General features: G+C 30.5%; 1 protein-coding gene across 1 annotated transcript in view; it reads right to left on the reverse strand.

The window, feature by feature from the left end:
* LOC129958320 (sushi, von Willebrand factor type A, EGF and pentraxin domain-containing protein 1-like) overlaps positions 1-23,244 on the reverse strand; it is a 60,203-nt gene that overhangs the window by 31,845 nt on the left and 5,114 nt on the right. The window contains exons 2-11 of the mRNA XM_056070718.1: positions 19,829-20,043; positions 18,458-18,637; positions 16,008-16,157; positions 13,832-14,068; positions 13,512-13,691; positions 10,757-10,850; positions 8,264-8,379; positions 5,665-5,919; positions 2,633-2,733; positions 1,872-2,016 (exon numbers count right to left, since the gene is read on the reverse strand). Coding sequence (XP_055926693.1) covers positions 1,872-2,016; positions 2,633-2,733; positions 5,665-5,919; positions 8,264-8,379; positions 10,757-10,850; positions 13,512-13,691; positions 13,832-14,068; positions 16,008-16,157; positions 18,458-18,637; positions 19,829-20,043 — 1,673 coding nt within the window. The remainder of the gene's footprint in view (positions 1-1,871; positions 2,017-2,632; positions 2,734-5,664; positions 5,920-8,263; positions 8,380-10,756; positions 10,851-13,511; positions 13,692-13,831; positions 14,069-16,007; positions 16,158-18,457; positions 18,638-19,828; positions 20,044-23,244) is intronic.

The following is a 23,244-nucleotide window of genomic DNA, read 5'->3' on the forward strand; positions in this document are numbered from 1 at the left end:
TTTTATTTTTTCTTTCGTGAGTCAAGTACTACTCTCACATTGATATGATATGGGAATTTGGAGACTGGGTTGTCTGATGAGCTGTCTCCATCGACATTTGGCCCTTTAATTGTGTAACTGAATGTGGATCGTGAATTGAATTTAGTATGTTGAAAGGATTAGTAGTGTTCGAGGCGTAGTATGAATTTTCCTTACCAGCTATCACCAAAAACTAAGTAATGATAAATTATACGAGAAGCATAGCATTATGTTTTGAGTTTCTCATCATATTTGGCTCTAAAAATTGGCACCAATACACTAAATTTTTGTCACCATGGCAATCCCATTAGCCTGACGTCCAAGCTAATTATACCCTTCTTGCTCCTCTAATATTTCGTCACTGATCTAATTATTCTGCCATTTTTAAACTTAGATTAATCTAAAATTAAATCAATCTTAGTCATTATAATTCGACACAATGATGACGTTATTCTATACATGAATTCGTTATTCTATACATGAAAAGAGATCTACAAATATTTTGTTAAGTCAATATTTCCAAAACAAAATGTATTGTCTAATTCGTTAAATGAAAAAACAGTTAAGGAGCTAATTACGTGTTTCATCTTTAAAAGAATAACAAATCTTCAAAATTGTACATTTATTTCAGTAAAAATTTATTAAATCAAATGAATTTGAATGACATTTCTTTTTATCTTAACCCTTAACTGGGGAGGCGAGGTCTACGAGACCGCATTTTATTTACACTCAAATTAAATTTTCTAATGAATGCATCAGTATGAAAAACTGCCAATATATTTTACAGATATTTTTCTTGATATATAGATATGTTTTAGAAATTTTTCAAAATATATTATCATTGAAAAAAGTAAATCCGTTGGAACATACGTTTTCTTCTCAAATTACATGTTACAATGAATAATATTCTTGAAAAAACATATTACTTTTTACTTTTTAAATCATATTTCTTTTTACGGTATATGAAGGAATATATAAGACAATATAATTGATAATGGGTAAAATTGACCCTTTTTTATCGGCTTGGGTGACTTTCATAGCACGGTTTACTAGGGCATTTTAAACAAACAGGTTAAAAACTAGTATAAAAATCAACCTATAAATTCTGTATATATATATATATATATATATATATATATATATCTTGGTATATTAATATATTTTATAAATTTTTCAGAATATATTATCACTAGAAAAATTAATTATGTTTCAGCATACATATCAGAATCAATTGAATGCGAACTTTTATTGAAAAACTCTTCTGTACAATTTTCCTTATCACTAAAATCACTTTCTGCTTCATTTAAAAGTGTCTGGAGCACTACTTCATAATAGGATCAGTAAAATGGATGATATATCGGGGCCCAAGTTTTAGTGCCATCTGCTAAGCCTTGTTTATCACTGGGACACTAACAGGGAGTTGCGGTCTTAGAGACCGCGCTTAAAGAAATAACTGAATTATTTTAAAAGGCATCCACTGAAATCGGTTGAAAAAGTGCACGTGTGTTGAAGATCACAAAACAGGCAGCTACAGGGTCAATCCATTCAATTGAGCTAAAAATAGAATAGAGGTGACCAAAAATCCATCGCCAGCGGAAAGGTTAAAGTTCTATAGTTATATTATTTTCCATTTCCTGCACTTTTAAATTTGTATGTATATTTACACGCACAGAGGGAAAAATAAAGGCTGAAAAGTAAGTACACGGAAATAGAACTATTCATTAAAATATGTTTATTCGAATACTGAAACAAGAAACTCTTAAAATCATGTGGCAATATTATTTTGAATATAATAAAACTGTTAAAACAGTGCAAATGAACCCATTATAATATCAATAAAATGAAAGACGTACGCCTTATTTTAACCGTAAATTTACAAGTGGCCTTGTTTCCAGAGGGATCCGTTACGTTGTAATAAACTGGATATGGATCGCCCCAAGAAAATTCGGCTCCACTTTTGTGATTTTGAGTGACAGATTTCAGCTGTCTAGAGTTGTCCTGGAAAAGAAAAATTCGTTAGTATTTAATATATCTATGCCAAGTAACTTTTTGATTATCGACTTATATATTCATTTCACTTTCAAAACCATTATTGATTCAGTCTTTCAGTCCTCTTACGAAAAGTTACTAGAAAAAATATCGTTAATATTAGAAATATAGATGTCTAGCAATTTTTTGCATATCCATATATTGGAACGACTCAGTTTTTTCATTTACAAAAGCATTATATTTTCAGTGTCTAAACAAATATGGCAATTCTTCTCATGAAAAGTTTTACATAAACTGATAGTATAAATTAGTGCGGAAAACAGATATATTTTACCCATTTAAGATACGATCTTGTGATATATCAGATTTCAAAATATATTTAATTTGTACTAGCAAAACCTTGTTATTGCTTCGTGTTTTAATCTCACTATTCAAAACTTTTATTTCGATGACTTAATAAATGATCTTTTATATTTTATTTTCTGTTATGTGAAGAAATCAAATTGATTATTATGCATTTCATGTACTAAAAATGTAAATCGTACATATTTCATGATACCTAGACTTTGGAAAAAATATCATTTTGATATCAATTAAGTAATAAAAACCAGCCATTGAACCTTACCCAAAAAACTGGCTCATTCCAGGTAACTGAGATTGGAGATCTTTTATCATGATATATTTCAATATTTGCAGGGCACTCTAAAACTTTTGGAGGTTCTTTGTCTAAAAAACAAAACAAAGAAAAACATTATTTTATCATTTAAAAATGATTCATCTACTATATTTACTTCATAGAAAATACTACCTTTGGAAATATTTTTCTTTCTCTTTCTGAAGCTAGATTTAAAGGATTAAAAATTCTTATGAACATAGAAACCCTTATAGCCGTTTAGATTATCTTAAAAACAAGGCATGCTACTGAGAAAACATTTTTAGCAAGATTTTCAAGGCAGGAAAGAAATTCATTGATATTGTTACGAATCTGTAATGCTGCTTTCCAGCATAGTTGGTTCTACCATCGGAAAAAATGTTTTACAGTCATCTATACTGGACGGAGTCCGGTGTCGCGTCGGAGGTTCCAGAGCTTGGCGACAAACTTTGCGACCATTTGGAGACTTTGGCGCCAAAATAGACTATACCCGAGACATCGAGAATTTTCCCGATCCGTCCAGTAGGAACCGAGTTACGCCTCGAACGTTCCTGATTGGTTGAGAGGCTTCTAGCCCCGCCTCCTGGGACCTATAAAAGGAAGCACCCGCAGCTGCCGGGGAGTGGTGAATTGGGTTGCGAACCAGTGGAGTCGAAGAGTAGTCGGAACCGACCTTCCAGAGATAAGCGGAGCAGCGACGGAGTGAAGCTAGTGCTGAACTAAGCTGTGTGCTACTGTCTGCAGTAGATTCTTGTAGTACGCTGCTGTGTATGCTGTTGTATGTTGCACGTCTCGTCTGAAGATAATCGTCTGTTGTGCTGTATATAGTTGTCGTCTTTGTGCTCTCCTATGTGTCTTCGTGTAAATAAACGTCGTTGTTTTATTTTCTACTGCCGCCTGGTGATTGAGCGTTCTTCACACCATATAACTTCCTCTATCCAAACGAACCCCGGAAATTCCGTAACAATATGCATTATTTAATTATCACAACACTGTACTTCTCAGGTAAATGATGAACGATCTAGCAGATCTGGTATAAAAATGCCTTCGAGGTCGTTAAAGAGTAGATTAATAGATTGGAAGGAATTTTAACAGAAATTCACTTGATTTCCAATTTCGTTTGTTTTTACCCATCAAGTATTATTTCAGTTAAAGGGATATAGAAAGTAGTATATTAAATATTAAGCATCTTAATAATGTACTTTAAAGGTGTAAGTAATCTTAAATCATAAATATTTATTATAGGCTCTTTACATTTAAATCATACATCCCATACATCCTTGGTGCTTTAAATGTCAACTATGGGGACATTAATAAATTGCCTGCTTTTTTTTTTTAATTACAGCCAGTCACCCCATTACCATATAAGTAATCCGTATAAACAAGGATTATTGCGACTGGCTGTTATGCTCATTAACAAAATTTGCCAAATTAAGCTCCTTATTAGTCTGAAAGTTCTTTCAACTTTTTTTTAACATTCCAGCGGGACCGCGTATGTAAGACATACATTAGATAAGAATTTAATGTTATATCTTTTCAACACAGGGCACTACGAAAATATGACTTTGGCAATTCTTTCAGCTCTTTTCGACGAACTATTAGTCAACGTTTGAAATTCAAGTCGCTAATAGAATTCTGGAAATCTTCTGTTTGTATTGCAGAGATACGCTCGATCTTTGAGGAAAGTTTTTGTTGTATCTTTTTTAAATAATGTAGTTAATTCAAAAATAATGTAGCTGAAATCTACAGCTACGTCATTCTACAAACAATAATGAGAAGCTATTTATATGGAAATATATCCGATAGCTAGTAAACACTCTTATGAAAAAATGCAATGAATAAAAAGTGCCCATTTCTTTACAAAGAGAGCTAAAACTAAAAGAGTTCAAAAAGAAAAGTAGAACTAGGTTTAGAAGAAGTGAACAATGAATCTTCAGGTAAAAAAAATCCACACCTGCCGAAATGACTACTAGAATCACAGCTATGAGATTTCCTAGAAATTTGAAGCATTAGAAGCACATTTGTTCGCACAGCAACGATGCAATGAAGGGGGATGAAGGGGGTAACTGGCTAATGGGGTAATGACGAATTGGGTAATTGGCTATTTGCTTTTTATATGTAAATTTAAATGTTTTTATTTCCATATTTATGCAATTTTTTCATTGCAAATGTGAACATTTTAAATGAAATATTGGCATTTTCATTTATTTTATTTTCAGCTCATCCTACTAATTCTTTAGTCCTTTTATATTGTCTTTACATTTTATGATTATATTTTTTCCATTTCTTTTTAAATAAAAATTGGTCAAAATAGTTGTTCGCCTTAATCTGTACCCAATTACAACCAAATTTCAATAATTAATATTTTTAAATTTAATTTATCTAAGGAGTACACGTGACCATTCTTGGTGGTATAAAGAGTGCGCCAGCTGGAAGGGTAAAGAAAGAATATAGAGCAGGAATATCTAAACATTCACTTTTTAAATTCTCAATTTTGGAATGCTGGTCGACCAGCTAATTGTCTGGTTGTCAGCATCCTCCATTTCTTTCGAATCATGTGATCAACTCATTGAACAAAATCTTCCATTGCAGAAGATTTTCGCCCTTTAGCTCCAACAGCCTAGCGGCCTAGAGCCGATCGATTTTCATTTCTTCTCAGAACTGAAGAACTGATTAAAAAATCGAAATTCTCAAACTAATGAGGAACTTTAAAGGATCGTTAAGGGTATTGTCATATCATTGAAAACAGTGTTCTTCGAAGAGGGAATCAGAAATCTGTTGCATCGCTAAGACGTATATCTGAATTTTCAAGACAATTATTCGAAAAGAAACCATGTTTGTATATAACTTTTTAATAAATTCATTCTGTTCTCTATTCCTGTCCTTTTTTTATAGTCCATCAAAGTTGGAAGAAAATTAAACTGACATAAATTAATGGTCATTAATTTATGGTTCTATTCGTAAATCCAAAAAATTACGAAAAAAGATTTACAAAATTTGTTTACCTATAACTGTGACAGAAAAAGAACAAGAGTTGGAATTATTAGAACCATCTATTGCTTCATATACAACTTTTGTGACACCAATTGGAAAAGCTTGTGGTGGTTTCCTAATGAATACAGGAGACTTTATGAATATGTCAGAAACGAATACATTATCATCAGCAGTGGCTTCTTTCCATGATACTCGAGCTGTGGCTTTGTCAGGATCTGTTGAAGTAACGATAGATTTCGGACATTCTATATTAGGTGGGGAGATATCTGAAAGATAACAAAATCTTTTATTTTTTTTATTTTACAAAACATCATTATTTTCATAAAACCAGATATTTCCAATAACAAATATTTAGGACTTATTATTAATTATCTCAACAAAAATTAACATATAAATTGAGTCAGCTGAAATTTTGAGATGAAATATCTTTGTCAATTTTTGTCCCACAGTAGTCAAACTTTTGTGTTGTATTCGTTAGGATACGCATAACATTTACTAAATATAATTATAAGGAACAGGGAAACCGTATATAAAGCTGTAAGTCGCATTTTTTTTTCTTTTTTCTTTTTACTTTTAATATATCATACTATAAATTGATATTCATTTGAAAAGTTTTTTTTTAATTTAAAAAAATTAATTCCTCTTATGCGAAGTGCAAAAGTAGAAAGTTTCTAATCGTCAAAAAATTGGAATGCGAGATTTTGATAAATTTCCATGCTTCACACCTCACCTAGTCCGAAAACCAAAATTTTTGGAATTACGTCTCTCTGTGTTAAGAAGATAACTTAAAAACGCTTTGAGCTAGACCATGAAATTTTGAAAATTGTAGATAATTTATAGATTTTTATTTATAAATTATCTACCATAATAATGATAGATTATTTATAGATTTTCATGACAAATTCATAGATTTTTATCAGATTTGTAATGAAACCCATTTGATTGTCTTAATAAAGCTAATATGATAGCTACAAAATGAAGAGAGCTAATTGGATAAAATTTAGAACATAAATTTAAAATCTAAGGTGTAGATATCTGTAAAATTTGGAAACAAATTCGTCACGAAAAAGTGATAACTCAGAAACGACATGATATATAGTTACAAAATTTGGTATGTGATTGTGTGACTTCAATTGCTTCAATTTCTGAGTCTAACTTTTATTTTAACTAGCCGGAAAAAAGACGTACAAAATATGCATTCGAATTTCGTAAAAACACATTCCGTTCAATTTTGACTTTTTTTTTTTTTTTTTTTTGTTAATCGTAAACTAGTCATCAATTACCAAAAAAAAAATCCAAAAAGTTGTACTCTAATAATCCCTTTCGCAATAATTGTTCGCCAATGGTTACGGTTAATAATACACAAGTACAGTTATCAGAGGCTATACGAGAAAAAATTCGGAGAAACCATTCTTGTTGTTTAGGAATAATGTTCATACAGAAGTCTAAAAAGTTTATGGCTACATATATGTAACTTTATTATTTAAATAGAATCACGCACGCAATAAAGGTAAACAAATTTGTGAACAAAGCAGAAATTTTTGAACCTTTCAATTACAGTAAATTTCAATAAGAATAACAGATTGATAGTCGTATATTATAAAATATCTTTATTAGACTTGAAATTCAGATTTCATGTCATTGCTGTTTTAGTTTGACAACAGTTTAAAAAAGATACATTCAGATTAATTAAAAGAAATTTGTTTTCAAAATATATATAAACAGGGGAGGTATCTGCAGAAATAACGAAGATTATGGATTTCATACAAAGGAATTTAGAGATTATTTTGGGATTATGTGATATTTTGCATCTTCGAAAATTATTGCTGTAAAAGAAATATAAGATTCTCTTGAAAACAAAATAATACACCAGACGATGACCTGCCTACCCATAAAAATGTAAGACAAAATATGTTACTTGGGTCTTGAAAACTAAATGTATTTGACAGCATTTCATAATTAATAATGAAATAACTAAGAAGCTTCATTTTTGAATCATAATCGAAAAAATTGATTTTTTTACACCCATTTAGCTTTTGTTGCAACAAGACAAAAAAATCAACAAGAACGTCGTCAAGAATCTCGTCAACAAGAACTTGCGCAAAATTCATTGTTAAAAGAATAGATACATGAAGGTAACTTGATTAAGAATAAATATATTTATAATTGCCCAGACCTACACCAAAATGCAATTATAAACGTATTTCGAGTTAGTAATACATTTTGGTAGCGATGTGCGCTGCAGTTAAATGTATCTCTCACAGCAAGAAATATTTTTTGAATTAAACAAATACATCAACGAATTTAATTAAAAATATTCTTAAATAATTTTAGATGTTTTAAACATGTATGACCTAAAAATTTTCGATCACATACAAAAAGAGTACATTTTGAAATTAAAACAAATCAAAATGTCAACTACATCTATGCACTAATTTATAGGTAACAATATACAGTATTAAAACAATTCGGAAGCAATAATAAGATAATTCTAATTTTTAAACTTGTTCATGTACTGCCTGAATTGTTTTCATAGCACATGCATATTTATCATAATGTATAATATAAAGTATGAAATAATGGTCACATAAATAGTATTTAAAAATTTACCAGCGCATGATATTTTTTGACCAGCATTCGACCAAGTTTTATTAACAAGACACTCGTTGATTCCATCAGCTTTGCCATTGTCTGAAACCAAACTGTAACCTTCAGTACAGTAATACCTATAAATATAAGAAACAGCTTTTCAAATTCATCCCGAATTTACCATTCAGACAGCAAACTTCTAAATAATTTATACTAATGTTTAGATAATGACTTGTTTTGATAGTTGTAATAATAATGAATTTAATTAAAAAGATCATTTTAAAAACCTTCATTCATAAGTATGCAAAAGAGTAGATTTTTTTTTTATTTTTATTTTAACTATTTTTGAATTTTGAAATTGATTTTCTTTGAATCCTCTACCCGGTGGTGCACTTAATACAAAATCAATGTTTACTGATTTGAATAATAATTAAACTCTGAAATTGTTTCAACAGTTCCTTACCATCAAAAATATATAAGTATTCAACTTTTAGGACAATAAAAGTAACACAACAGAAAGTGAGGGGAAAATCGATTACACTATTCTATCTTTACAAACATAAAAAAATCTTATTAAAAGAGTGCACAGAATTAATTAAAATGGTTTTTTTAATTAAATTTACAGCTTGGGATAAATGTGAGGATTTAGTGGAATCGGAAGGTGGTGGAACTATATTTTTTTCTCTTAAGAATAATAAATAAGGGAAAAAAATCCTTCTAAAATATCATCTTAAATTAACGTAACTTTGTCTTATTCTTATCTTCTTAAATGTCATTAATATTTCTAATTAATAAAAATAATAAACCATTAGCACGCAGTGGTGAGTAGAAATTTAAAAATGTTAAGATCATAAACATTTAAACGCATTTTATGCTTTGATTCTGAAAATCCATTATTTTTTTCTGCATTACTCATGTCATAGTTTTACGTAAAAAATTATTACTTTTAGTTAACCTTGAAATTAATATAATCTTTTCCAAAAATTTTTGTCCAACATTTGAGCTATAATACGCTTCATGTTAATGTTTAATCAAAATGAAATATCAAATAGTAATTTCAAATTATACATTGTTGACATTTTACTATTTCGTGATTCCAGTATCTAGATAATATAATTACATATTTTAAAAACATTATATTATATATATATATATATATATTGTGAAATAATCCCCTGGTAATCTCTCTGTTATTCACTCCACTGTGTGCCTCCACCCCTTCTATAATACCAATCAAGTCTGAGTGTTCCGGCATTGCTTAATTTATGACAACAACTCTGGACAAATGCGCTTAGTTTCAAATGTGTAGTAACAATAAAATAAAACTGAAATATGAAAGAGATAAACAATTTTTCAATAACTGTTTCTTCTCGTATAATACATACATGAGAATTAGGTTCCATTTTATTTGATTTGCGAACAGGTTTAGAAACTATGAGTATGCTCTACATTTGGATGTCATTGATTTTACCTGTGATTTGACGGCGAAGATAACACTCAACATGCACAAACCATCCATATCATCATTTCAGAATAAAGACATTATACATGAAAAATAGATAAATCGTAAATTTTCGAAGCATTTCTACAGTGCAGTCCATTAATAGTTTCCTTTTCTTTTAAAGATTTTTTTTTAATTGGATGAAAACTAATTAATGCAAATCTTTTAAATAATACCAGACACTAAGTATCTGGGTAGGTCAAGCCACAATTTTCTCTAACTTCAGCTCAGAATTACATTTTATAAATATTGTAAGCAAATCATTTGGCAATTCCTACTGTCTAGTATGGGACATCCAAAAGTCTTTTTAGCCATTCTGGTTTTAGAATAAAATAATTTGTTGTTCATTTTAATATGATGACTAGAAATGATGTTCTAGAATAGAAATTTATAAAAATAGACTAGAAATTCGTTGTTTATTTTATATGATGTTTAGAGAAAATTGTAGGATGCTCCAATTAGTTGCTCAATGCCACATATACTTTTTTTTTACCAGCCTCTAATATGTGTTGACGTGTTAAAGGTTTGTCGTTATTGGCGCAAAGTTTTATTCCTTTATAGCTAACAATATACGTAGTAAACCTAAATATTTGCTTTATGGACATTACGTTTTGGGTAAAATGTCGCATTTTGGAATTAAGTTTCGTTCATCCAAACCAGTTTACATGCAATATGTGTATATATATAATCGATAAATATAGTCGATTAAAATTTTATTAATTTAAATATATTTGTACTGTCCCTTATTAGCAACAACATAAAAGGCAGAAAAGCTACTAACTTAAATTTAAATGACATTTTATCTTATATTTTGCGAAAAATAAAAAAATGTCTAATTTTGCAATGGTTAATAAGTTCTAATGGTGAATTCTGTGCAATTAAATGTTATAATACTAAGTCAATATTACTAAAATAGAATTCACAATATTTATACGAAATAAACTACTTTTACTATAAATTTAAGTAAACAAACATCAAATTGCTAATTTAAAAATGGATTTAATTCAACTTACCGACAAAGTGATCCGACCGGCATTTTTTCACTACTGCACTTTTTCGGTTTCACTTTCAAATGCTGATTTCGTTTTAGAGGTTCACACTTCATCGCTAAAATGAAGACATTTACTTCAAATGTGGTACATAAAATCTGTTTAATTTTATATTATATATATATATATATATATATATATATATATATATATATATATATATATATATATATATATAAAGGTAAATCTATTAGCTCTCTAAAATACTAAAAAAGAAAGAAAATTCCATTAACGTATTCTTTTAAGATAATGGAGATGCATGCTTTTCCATTCAAGTTTTACTAATATTGAGAGAACTTTATTAATTTATTAATTAATTAGTCAATAAATTAACTTAGCAAATTGGCCCTCTTGTTTGATTTTTTTGAATGCAATAAATTAATAGTGATGTAAGTTTTTAAGAACTCTGTCTTACTTGATTGTATAATCAAATTGTACAATGATAAATTTGAAAATTGTTTTATTTTCACCTAAAATACTGAAAGCATTAATTTTTTAATGCCCATTTGATAATTTCTCCATTCATGAAAATGAGGAAAACTAATTTATGTTCCAGGAATAAACTGAAATTTTATGAATGGTTTCTCTCTATCTTAAGATTTTAAAGGAATTTTTAAGAAAAGCTCAATGCATTAAAAGAAGAACAGAAGACTTCTGTTGCTTGATTTAGAATTTTAGCTTTAACAATCTTAATTTTTATGTTTCTTGGTCTCCTTTTGTTTTCCTTTCCCTTTCAAATGAGATAATTTTAGGAACTTTGTTTCTCAACAAGAAATACAAGGGAGGTTCAAAAAGAAAAGTAACAAATTCTCACAGAGAAAAAGTTTATGTACGAAATCAAAGAAATAGACAAAGGTAGAAAGGAATTTATGCATATTACTTTTTCACATAATAACCATGGTTGTTGAAACATTTGTGCCATTGGTAAACTAATCTATCTAAATACCATAGAAAAAAATCAGGATCCAAATTGCAGAGCTAATTAACGATTGCTTCTTAAACTTCGCCATTGGTTCTGGAATTCTTTCTTCGTATCAGATGTCAGTTGATGCTCCCATATTAACGATTTGGTGTAGGATTCCTGAAACCTTCCTCTTGATATCGAATTAAACGCTACAAAGACACTCCTATTCGGGAGACATTATTGTTGTCTCTGAGTTGCCAAAGTGCCCAGTGAGAACACGCCTTCCAGTAAGTCAGTTTTTTGTGCGCAATATCCAGTATACTGCCAATGGAGATATCGAGCTGGAAATTAGTTGGAGATCTCGAATGGATGCAATCTCCTTTACATGAATTTGACGATCATCTCGAGTCAGAGCTTCGATACAGCACATAGCGTCATCAGTGATGGACAGGCTTGTCCACCTCATCTTTGCTTGCCTTGCATATCTGTGCTGTTTATTTCAAATTCCTTGGATCGTCACCTCACCTATTTTTCTTACACTTCATTTTCTCCTCAAATTTCCGTAAATTAGCAATGCATTTCTACTGGGGATGTTTTCAGTACTCATAAACCTTATTACACTTTTCACGTCAGTTGCCGACCATATAGACGTAAATTCTGCCTTCTTCTAACAGAGATTTCGGAGAGCTATGGCATAATTATCTCCAATTGGGGGGGGGGGTTAAATGCCGTGATCATATGTTCTATATAAAAACGAAATTTGATTCGCACGTGAAATTACCACACCTTAAGAACTCTTGTTGCTGTAATTTTTGAACCACAACGTAAAACGGTAATCCAACATCTTGGTCACTAATGCAAAGCATGATCACGTGCCGAAATCATTACAGTCAGCTATAAAATAATCATCACTGGCGAATGCCCTAATTTCATTGATGGGAAATAAGACCCATCATCAACAATAATTTCACCTCATTTCTGTACCCTCCAAAAAGCGAAAATTCCCTCACGTATCCAGCGACATATCATCCACGCACTCGTCGCATCGCCCAGAGAGATTATGTTTTTAGAAATCAAAAAATATTTCAAATATTCAAATATAAAAATCAAATATTGCGAGGAAAAACATACACATAAATAATAAACTGATTTGGTATTCATTTATTTTTATACGAAATGCAATGATTTTCAAAGACAATCAAGTACCCATTATATAATCACAATGGGAAGCACCTCAGATATGAAGATGAGAAGTTGCCGTATAAGTAATCAAGCTCTTGCTTCCAAGGAGGGTATTGAAAAGTGGTGGATGGAGGGGCTGAGCTGCCTCCATGACAATGTCGGTCGCCCCCTTTTCATGGGGGTGTGAGCGTATGGATTGCGCTGTAATGTAGGCCATTTTGCGTTCAATTTAGCGCCTGACTATTTTATCATGATAGTTCAGTCTTTCGATTACCCCAAAAATATTAGCATGGCGAGGGAAGTCGATTCTGGTTAAACAGTATGCAATTACCAAGCGCTAAATTAAGTCTGGTTCAAATATTTAAGAATATAATCAAGGGCTGAAGTAGAAAGTAGTGAAAAAAAAATAATCCCATTATTACTTTTTTTTGTATAGTTTTTATCTCAATAGCTAACTTGTTGAAAATTCATATATGAGATACAGTTTTTAAAAAATCAACATTATAATGTTTTTTAACGCTGGTTTCATTAAAAAGGGTTATATGCGAGGAAAGAATTTAACAATTACTTATTACACTTTAATCAGAAAACAGTCTTATCTTTAGAAAATATTCGTAAAAAATTTGCAAATACCTTTGCAGATAGTCTGCGTGCCAGTCCAAGAACCGTTTATAAGACAAGTTCGAGCGCTGGAACCTTGTAATTCGTAGCCTGCATCACACTCAAATTCGCATGATATGCCGAATTCGAAATCCAGTCCAGCACAGTTGTGCTTGCCATGAAGAGGATGATCCAACGCGGGACATCTCATTTCTAACAATCAAATAAAAAAAAATCTAAGAAAAATACATTATTAAATAAGAATTCATTCCTAAAATTATTCTAAAAAATTGTGAGTCTCTTAATAATAATTAATAAATAATATCAAAAATAGAAAAAAAAATCCTTATTACTTTCGCAATAAAAGTCTTCACCGGTCCATTTCCCAGTTTCTAAACATTGTCTAGAAGGCAAGGGACTACGGTTCCATGGCAGAACAGTTGAATCTGCACCTGAAAAAGCCAGATTGCAGGAGAAAGGACAGTAGCCTTCTTTGCATTTCAGTTCGCATTTAGCTCCATAGGTATTTTTGCAATTCTTAGGGATCAGAACTCCACCTTCCGGAGGATTCAGCTGAGCGCATTCGATAGCTGAAATAGCATAAAGAAAGGACAGCAGTTAAAATGTGCATTTTTAAATTTAAGTTCAAGTTAACAATAAAAAGAAAATAAGTAATTTGCGATAATTCAGTTTTTATTAGTTTATAAAATTTAAAGTTGCTGAATAACTGATTAAATATTATTTAAAAGAGTTTCATTTAGTAGAAATGGTATGAGGAAAATGCTCTTCAGGAATAAGATAATATCTATAATGAAACGATGATTGATATACTATCTATTTCTGTCTAATTTTCTGAATCAAGCGAATTTTCAATATAACATGCAATTGCAATGATTTTTAAGCAATATGGATTCTGTAGCACAAAAAAAAAAATCATAAGAAAAATGAATACTAAAAATAAAAGCTTGAAAAATATTGAAATCTTGTCTGAGATTTAAAAATTCTTCTAATACAAAATTATATATTTATTATGACTGATACTTTCAATACTATAAATGTCATTAGATTATTTAAGAACCTGGTTCATTTTAAGTGTGAAAGTATGTCTTCGGGACTTTTAATACTTTAACTAAAATCGAAATCTGTTCACCCTCTTTTTGAATTAATCACTTCTTTATAATTATTATTTGAAGGTCGTGGCGTTTAATAATTACAAATTTTAATTATACCCATTTTACAACTTTTACAAATCTGATTTTATTTACTTCCTTATCAAATCAGCCCATGAGATATAAATTATTCCTTATTATGAAAGAACAGAAATAAACAGAATGATAACCCTTTTTTTACAAGACTGCTAATTTACACTATTTTTATAATCTCTTTTATTAGAGTACTAAACAGTAGAATATATATATTTCTTTTTCGACAATACGGAGATCAAAACAAAACTTAAGAGCATAATGAGCTGACAGAATATTCAAAGTAAACTGGAATATTTTAATCACATTTATAATATATTTTAATGTTTAATGAAAATTGCAGAATTTTTTTTATGATATATATTGCGGTTTAATTACTTTATTATATTTTTTCAACGTCTCATGTTTTTACGAATCTACTTTCTTGTTTATATTTCCGATTTAAAGAATTCTACTTTTCATTAATTAATAAATACAAGTTGAAATCAGAAACAAGTTGTTTAAAACTTTTTTTTACTTTTAATATTTTCTGTCTTTTATCTTACAATATACTCCATTCCACATTGTTGTAAACATTATAAAATTTTAAAAATTATTTCTTTCAAACTCATAACCAAGTGTTATCATTCCTACAAAATTGTCATTTAATGTAATGCATCACTTGACCGATAATTAAGTTCTGAAAATGTTTAAATAGTTATTACTGCTGAAAACACATAACATATGTGTAAAAGAAGTTTAGGACTCTAACACATCAGAAACTTATTGAAAAATCGATTACAAAATTCTATCTTTACAAACAAACAAACAAAAAAACAAAAAAAAAACGAAAAATAAAAGCATGTACAAATAATTAAAGCAACTCATTTCATTTAAAGTAGTATTTCACTTAGTTTCTCAGATTAATTGCATTATATTGATTTTCATTTTTTAAATTAATAATTTTGTAGTTTATTGTTTTCATATGTATGCTCAGATTAAATTTAGAAAAAAATATTGCGATTTTAAAAGTGAGATCGCATTTTTTTTTTCAAAGGAGAAGAACTGTTTTTAAGATGCTGTTCTGTAAAACAAGCTAATTTATTTAATGCCAGAAAGAAAAGATAAGTCTATAAAATTACATTTTATTGCTTTGTCTTTTTTTAAAAGGGAAAATAGATTAAATCGTAAATATTGTGCTGAATGTGAAATTATTTAAAATTGATTTGAAGTATTCTAAACTGGCCAAAAAAATTGAGATACTCTGAACAATCTAGAAAGTTCCGACTAAGGTATAATATATTTCGTAATAATACTCATTTCCTCAGTCAGAAAATTATCTACCTACGTTTGCAGTAATTTCCTGCCATGACATAGCCAACATTACATGTGCAGTCTTCAAAAGAAAGACTTCCGACACTTGCAGTCGTCGAATGTTCCGGGCACTTTTTGCAACCATCAATGTCAAGAGCACTTTTGTAAGTTCCCTTAGGACACTCTGAAAACAACAAAAGAAAAAAAGAAAGAAATTAACAAAAAGATATTTAGAAATTTATTAAGAAAACAGAATTATAAAAATAAACAGCGGGTGTGTTCTATTTTTGTCTTTTTCGGGTAAATTCTAAGATACAGCACATTTTGGGTTTGGATTCATCACTTTGTGAAGATAACAGAGTATGTACAGGGTAATAAAAGAACAGAATAATAAAATTAATCAGCAGCTGTGTTCTTCTTTTGCCTTTTTTGTTTCATTCAACGATACATCGCATTTTAAGTTTGGCTTCATTTTTTTATGAAGATAGCAAAGTATGTACAGGGTAATCATGAAATAACTTTACCTATTTGAAGGCATCTGCAGCTAAAACTAACGAGGGGGATGAAGCTACTTTCATATATAGACTGTCAAAAACACGAAAAAATGAATTCCGAAAAAAAAACTTACAAAAAAAATCGCAAAAAATACTACAGGCAAAATAATAATAATAATAATTCGCTAAACAAATTGCTAGATGTTGTAAGATATAAAAAAAAACAATCAAAAACCTCATAGAAAAATTTGATCCAAAATGCCAACTGGAGAATCTAAATGGATTCAACTGGAGAATCTACTATTCGCCAGTTGAGTAACTGGATACATTGGTACAACCCAATATATCTTATATAAGACTTTAGTGAGAAACCCTCAAAGCCATGGTCTATGGGATGTTCGATAACCGAATTCGACGCATGAAGCTCCCACACCGTTGTCTGTTATTAGTTTCCGACTGTTATTAGTTTGTCATCTTTGCATCTTCCTGTATCCTCTCGCTCATCCAGGCGAGTTTACCACTCATGCATTCCTATGTCATTATAGCTTGTTCTTTGTTTCCCTCATTTTCCTGCTGATAGCTTGCAGGTTGAATTTTGAATCACCTTGTGTAGTTATTTTAAAGACGCTTTAAAAATAATTTTGAAAAAAAATATTAAAAAATTATTTAATTAATTTGCCAAATATATAGTTTTTTTCATGTAATGTACAATTTTATGTCAATGTGCAATTTAATGAACAATTCTGAATCAGTTTATGTCCATCAACAAAAGGTAAAACCAGAACATATTTTACACATTTAAGTATCTATTATTTGCTGGAAACAAAACATATTTACGTATTAAATTACGGGTACGTATTAATTAACTCGTACCTTTTTACTAAAAGCTTATAAAAAACTAAATATAAATAAAAAGTCATTATAACTATTTATGTGTTCTTCACATCTCTAAACAACTAAATCAAATTCAATGAAATTTTGCACATTTTTTTTTATATATAAGATATGAGAAAGAATTCTGTCAACTTTTCATATACAACCACAAAAATTAATCAAGCATTCAATTAATCAGAAATTTTGCTTTTCCTACTCTTTGAATTACTCTACCAGTATTTTTTACAAATTCTCTTTCATTTATGTTTGACAATTCTCTTATTGATCTTAAAGCAATGATATAACCTTAAGGTTAAGTCAATTGCTCAAACGAAGACAACTTTTCTTATTCTCCAGCATTTATGAGAAAAGCAATCGGCGCTACTTTCAAATAGCCTCATTCATGTGTTATTCTCATTTGAATTAAGAACAGAAGATAAAAATTTTAGACGGTAAAAATATTTTACATACATATTGTAATATTTTTAAGATCCAACTTAATCAGTCGAAAAACTAAACTAAAAATTTATAAGACTCTTATTATGCCTGTTCTGCTCTACACAAATGAAACTTGGACACTCAGCGTTCTCTGAACATGCCCGAGAGAAAGATCCTTAGAACTATCTTCGGCCCAGTACTAGAGAGAGGATGTTGGCGAACCAGATTCAATTTTGAATTATACAAACTCTATAGGCAACCACAGATAACACTGGTTATCTGGAGCAATAGGTTAAGATGGCTCGGCCATATCTGCAGAAGCTCTGAAAACAGCGTCCTCAAAATATGCACTTTTAAAAATCTATGGAATCCCGGGCCAGAAGATCTCCAACTAGATGGCTGGATGACGTGGAAAGAAATCTGAATGTTCTGAGGATAAAGAACTGGAAGGGAGTTGCAGGAAATAGAAAGCGCTAAAAAGTGCGCGTGATTGAGGCAGTCAAGGCCTGCAAGGGGCTGTTTTGTTCACGAAGAAGAAGATTGTAATATTTTATACAAAAGTAGATTTTACTATAAAAATATTTCACATGAAAGGATTTTAAATCCAGGCAACACTGTTTATATCAACTAGTGTTTAATAAAATTATAATAGGTTAAGAATTAAATAAAAATGTATTACTTTGGCAACTATTTCTGCCACCTGTTCCATTGTAGCCTGGATCACAAACACATTGATAATCTCCACTCAGTGTTCCACAGTAACATTTAGCATGGTCATCACAACAGTTGGTTTTGTTGTCACAAAAATTATTGCACATTGATACGTCCGGAGTGTAATCCCAGCTCACTTCACGAGTTTCTGAAAAAGAAAACTTATAAGAAAACTGAAATGGGATAGATTCCAGTATTATGAGAAATCTTATAACCCGAATTTTTAAAACACGGCAAAGCTGTTGTGCCTACAGTTTTCGTATATCGCAATCGCTCGATGTAAGCCCGATTTATGCATAGATAGTAAACGTAAATGGACCAGCGCAACTTCAAATTTTGAATTGATCTACTGCTCATTTTTAAATTTCTGCTCATAACGGTAATAAAAATTATTTACTGGTTGAAATAATTAATCTTTACTCCATATTTTCTGAGATAATATAATTCTAGTTCATTTATTAGAACTAGCATTTTTTTTTAGTTCTTAAGCTTTATACATTTAATACCATTTACAGTTTATATCCGAAAAATTCGTTTTCATTATCATTATCGGAGTTAGTTTAATTTAAATTATATTAAAGTTTTTTAGAACTTAAAATGTATTTAGTTAATTTTTCTTAAATTTTTTGTTATATAACTGTTCATTTTTTTATAATTTAGTGAATAAGTATATAGCCTGGTGTGTTGGTTGACATTATCCGAATTAAACCTAAAAGAACACAGGGCGATACAGCCTTATCAAACATGTTCACAGTCTATGATTTTAATAATTCAGAATTGTAAACTTGAAAAATACTTTTTTATTCTGGCCATTGTTTTTGCCTTTCTTATTACACCAACCAAGCGTTGTAAGCCCTTTTATTTCTGAAAATGAGTGCGCAGAATGCAAACAAAGCGTGATACTGTTTAACACTTTCCTATGTTGATGGCCCATATACACAATCATGATAGCTGATCATAATTGTTGTAAGGTTTTTCTTTTTGTATTATCTCAATCTATTACCTATCAAATTTTATTAAAATATGTCCTGTACTTCTAGGGATAATCGACCAAAAGCAAAAATTCTTTTAATTTTAAACATTCGCATATAGTAAGAACAAGCTTCAATTCCTATTTTTCTTGCAAACTTTACCGTGTGTAAAGTATTTTGTAAGAAAGGTGAAATCTCTAATGAGTTTTTGGTATTGAAATATACTCGTAAATCTTGCGCATGTAATATGGTATTATATTGTGTATAAGGTTAGTCAATATTTGGTCCAAATAAATGCGAATTATTTCACCGTAAATAGAAATATAATATTTCAATACAACTTTAATGAAATTAGAGATTTATCTTGCCTTTTTTCAGGTATGTATTCAGTTGTTTTATGTAATCGAAATTCTTCAATATATAAATATGATCCGGTGAAGTTGCAACAGCGTTCACTTCTTCAGTGTTCACGTTGGCCACTCCGACTGCAAATATAACAACTCCATCTCGTTTGAGTTTCTGAGCTGCATCTACAGGACTATAACCTGCGTTGCTCTCACCATCAGTGATGAGAATTATGATTCTTTAAAAAAAGAAAGAAAGAAAGAAACTGATTAATGGTCTTAAGAAACTACATGAAAAGTCTTCCACAATTAACAAAGTGAAGCATAAGAATAATAAAATAATAATTGTTAAATTAGAATTGTTTTATGCTTTTAACCTTTAAATGCCCTAAGTTTCAAATTTGATACCGAACTTTTAAATCAAATTGTACACTTGCAATTGATTAGTTTTTAATATTTGGCTGTATGTATATTAACATTGCATTATATTCTTTTGAACAAAAGTTTACAAAAAATAAACTTCAGCTGTCTAAATTGTTCAAATAATATGACATTTTGTTTTCTCGAAGTATTGAACGAATGACATTTTTAGAAAAAGGTTAGCGAAATAAATCTCTGATACATTTCATTTTTCAGGCTTCTGAGGGTTAAAAATAATCACGAAAGCTACTGGCATGAAACATATACAATTTATTGTTGAAAACAATGTAAAACCCCGAAAAAAGGCATACAGCTACTATGAGGATACACTAAGCTCATATTGTAACGTTTCGCAAATATGTACGAAAGAATTTATGTGCAGAAGGAACTTTTGATCAAAATAAATCACATTTCGAATGAAAAAATATAGTAAAAAATGTATGCGTAGGAAAACAAACGGGAGTTATATCCCCAAACTTTTCTAGAATACTTTCTAATAAAAGTGTTATCCCTCAGAGAAAGCCTTGCATAGTATTGATGCACATAGTTATGAAATACTAACCTTGGACGTGAGTTCAGCATTTTTACTCAATCTATCGTATGATTCTTGGCGAGGTTTTTGGCGATTAATCCCTGGCATGCCGATAATAGTATCCGAAAATAGAATTTGTATTTTAAACGCATTTTTCCCAACTGATTGAAACAAAAATTTTACACAGAACTATACATGCAATCTCGAAATCACATTTCAAATTTGATATATTTCAGTCATTGCGTTTTTGAATTATCGCGTTTATATTTTTCTGAAAGTACAGACAGATAGAATGTCCCCCTTTTGTTTGATTTGGCTCAAAATTTGATAGATGTCTACACTAGAGATGTTAAATCTACGTAAATAACTTAATTCATGTAACTCTCTTCATTTTGTAATTACCATGTTAACATATATTTAAACAGTAGGACAGGCACACTTTCTCTGAATACATTTTACTCAAAATTTGATAAAAATGGATTATCGCAAGATACTGTAAAAGAAGAAGAGAAAATTTGAAGACTTGTTTCGTAAAATATTAAAAAATGTTTGTAACTGTTTCTGTATATGATGGAAAATCAAAAGTATAAAAAATTGGAAAAAAACATGTAAACATCAATTGCTCATATTGCCAAAATAATCTTTTATAGCTAATATTTAGAGAAGAAATATCATTCTTTTATCTGGTCAACCATGAAACAGATGAATTTTGTCAAGACAAAGTAAGTAACTATATATAGTATATATATATATATATATATATAAAATCCCTGTTAAATTCTTAGAAAAAGTGAAAAAGGAATTGATGCCCTTTGAATATCTTTGATTCATAATCCTGCTCAACCCCCAAATTTATCACATGTAAACTTTACCATGTGGGGACTATTGAGAAGAGTCATGGATAAACGAAAACATAAAATTATTAAAAAAATCTGTAAAATTGTCGAAGAGGAGAAGGAAAAGGTATATATACAGTCATTTCCAAAATTAAGGTCACAAAAATGTTTTTCAATGCAATTCTAAATAGCTACCAGTAAAATTTAATTCCTCAAAATCCAGTTTTTGAGGAACTACTGAAATTAGACCGTTTAAGCATCTGGGTGTTTTGCCTGCAATTTTTTGAATATTGCATTAAAACAAAAAAATTTAACCTGTTTCCAGTGAGAATGAGTTCTCATAATCGTTTAGACAATTCCTTGAGATGGAGAGCCGTTGGCAGGCTTGAAGCTGGGCAGTCTCAGGCGGAGGTGTCTCGATGGTTACAAGTGACACCGCAAGTGGTATTCAGGTTGTGGAATCAATTCCAAACAAGTGGTACTGTAACCAGGAAAGACGGCCAAGACTGTCACAGAGCAACGACGCCTGCACAGGATCGCTACTTGGCACTAAGCGCACGACGGCATAGACTGACAACGTCTCCTCAACTTGCTTGTGACCTTGCTGCTGTGTCTGGAATAAGAATTTCCAGACAAACAGTATACAGACGTCTAGCAGGGTCCTTTATGCCCGGCGACCAGTTGAGTGCGTCCCTTTGACTGCACCCAACAGAAAAGCCCGGTTGTTCTGGTGCCGAACACATCAGTCTTGGCGCAGCTAGAATGGGGGCGTGTTCTTTTCAGTGATGAGTCGTGATTTACCACACAGAGTGACACTCGTCGAATCTTCAACTGGAAAGAGCGAGGAGCTCGCAATCATCCCTCCTACGTAAAAGAAATCGACAGATTTGGTGGCAGAGGAATCCTTGTTTGGGGTGGCATAATGTTGGGCAGTTGTGCACCATTGCACGTCTTAGATGCGGGTACTGTCAATGCACATCGCTTTAGGATGTGATCCTTGAAGCCTATGTGAGGTTGCTCCGCTGTGCTTTTGGCCCAGACTTCATGTTTATGGACGATAACGTGCGTCCATACAGAGTCCAGATCGTTGATGATTTTCTTGAGGAAGAGGATATTCGACGTATGAACTGGCAATCGAGGTCTCCGGATCTCAATCCTATTGAACATGTTTGGGATGGTCTCGGAAGAGCCATTGCACAGCGTAACCCCCCTCCTAATACCCTCCAAGAGTTTAAAGCCTCGCTTTCGGAAGAATGGGCTTTGTTGCCCATTTATTATTTTTATATTTTGAAGAAAATCAGAGTAAGAATTTTATATTCGAAATCGAGTTTTTATATTTTTTTATAAATAAAAGACATTTAATGTTTATTTTTTATTTTATTTTTAACAAATATTTTATCTCTTTATTTTTTATTTTTAACTACCATGGTACATAATATCAAAATTGTTCAAAATATTTTATGAGAATTTATTCTTTAAATTATAAAACTGCAGATAAAAAGAAAAAGATGTTTAAGAAAAACTACGGTTAATTAAATTTGAAAAAATGCACAATTTCCATAGAGTATCCATGCATAAAAGAAATTGAAGAGTACAGTATCTGCTATATGTACAAAATTTCAGCATTATTTGAAAAATGTCTCATATTTAAT

The sequence above is a fragment of the Argiope bruennichi genome, chromosome X1 (genome assembly GCF_947563725.1).
Source record: "Argiope bruennichi chromosome X1, qqArgBrue1.1, whole genome shotgun sequence".
In the NCBI taxonomy this organism is placed as follows: domain Eukaryota; kingdom Metazoa; phylum Arthropoda; class Arachnida; order Araneae; family Araneidae; genus Argiope; species Argiope bruennichi.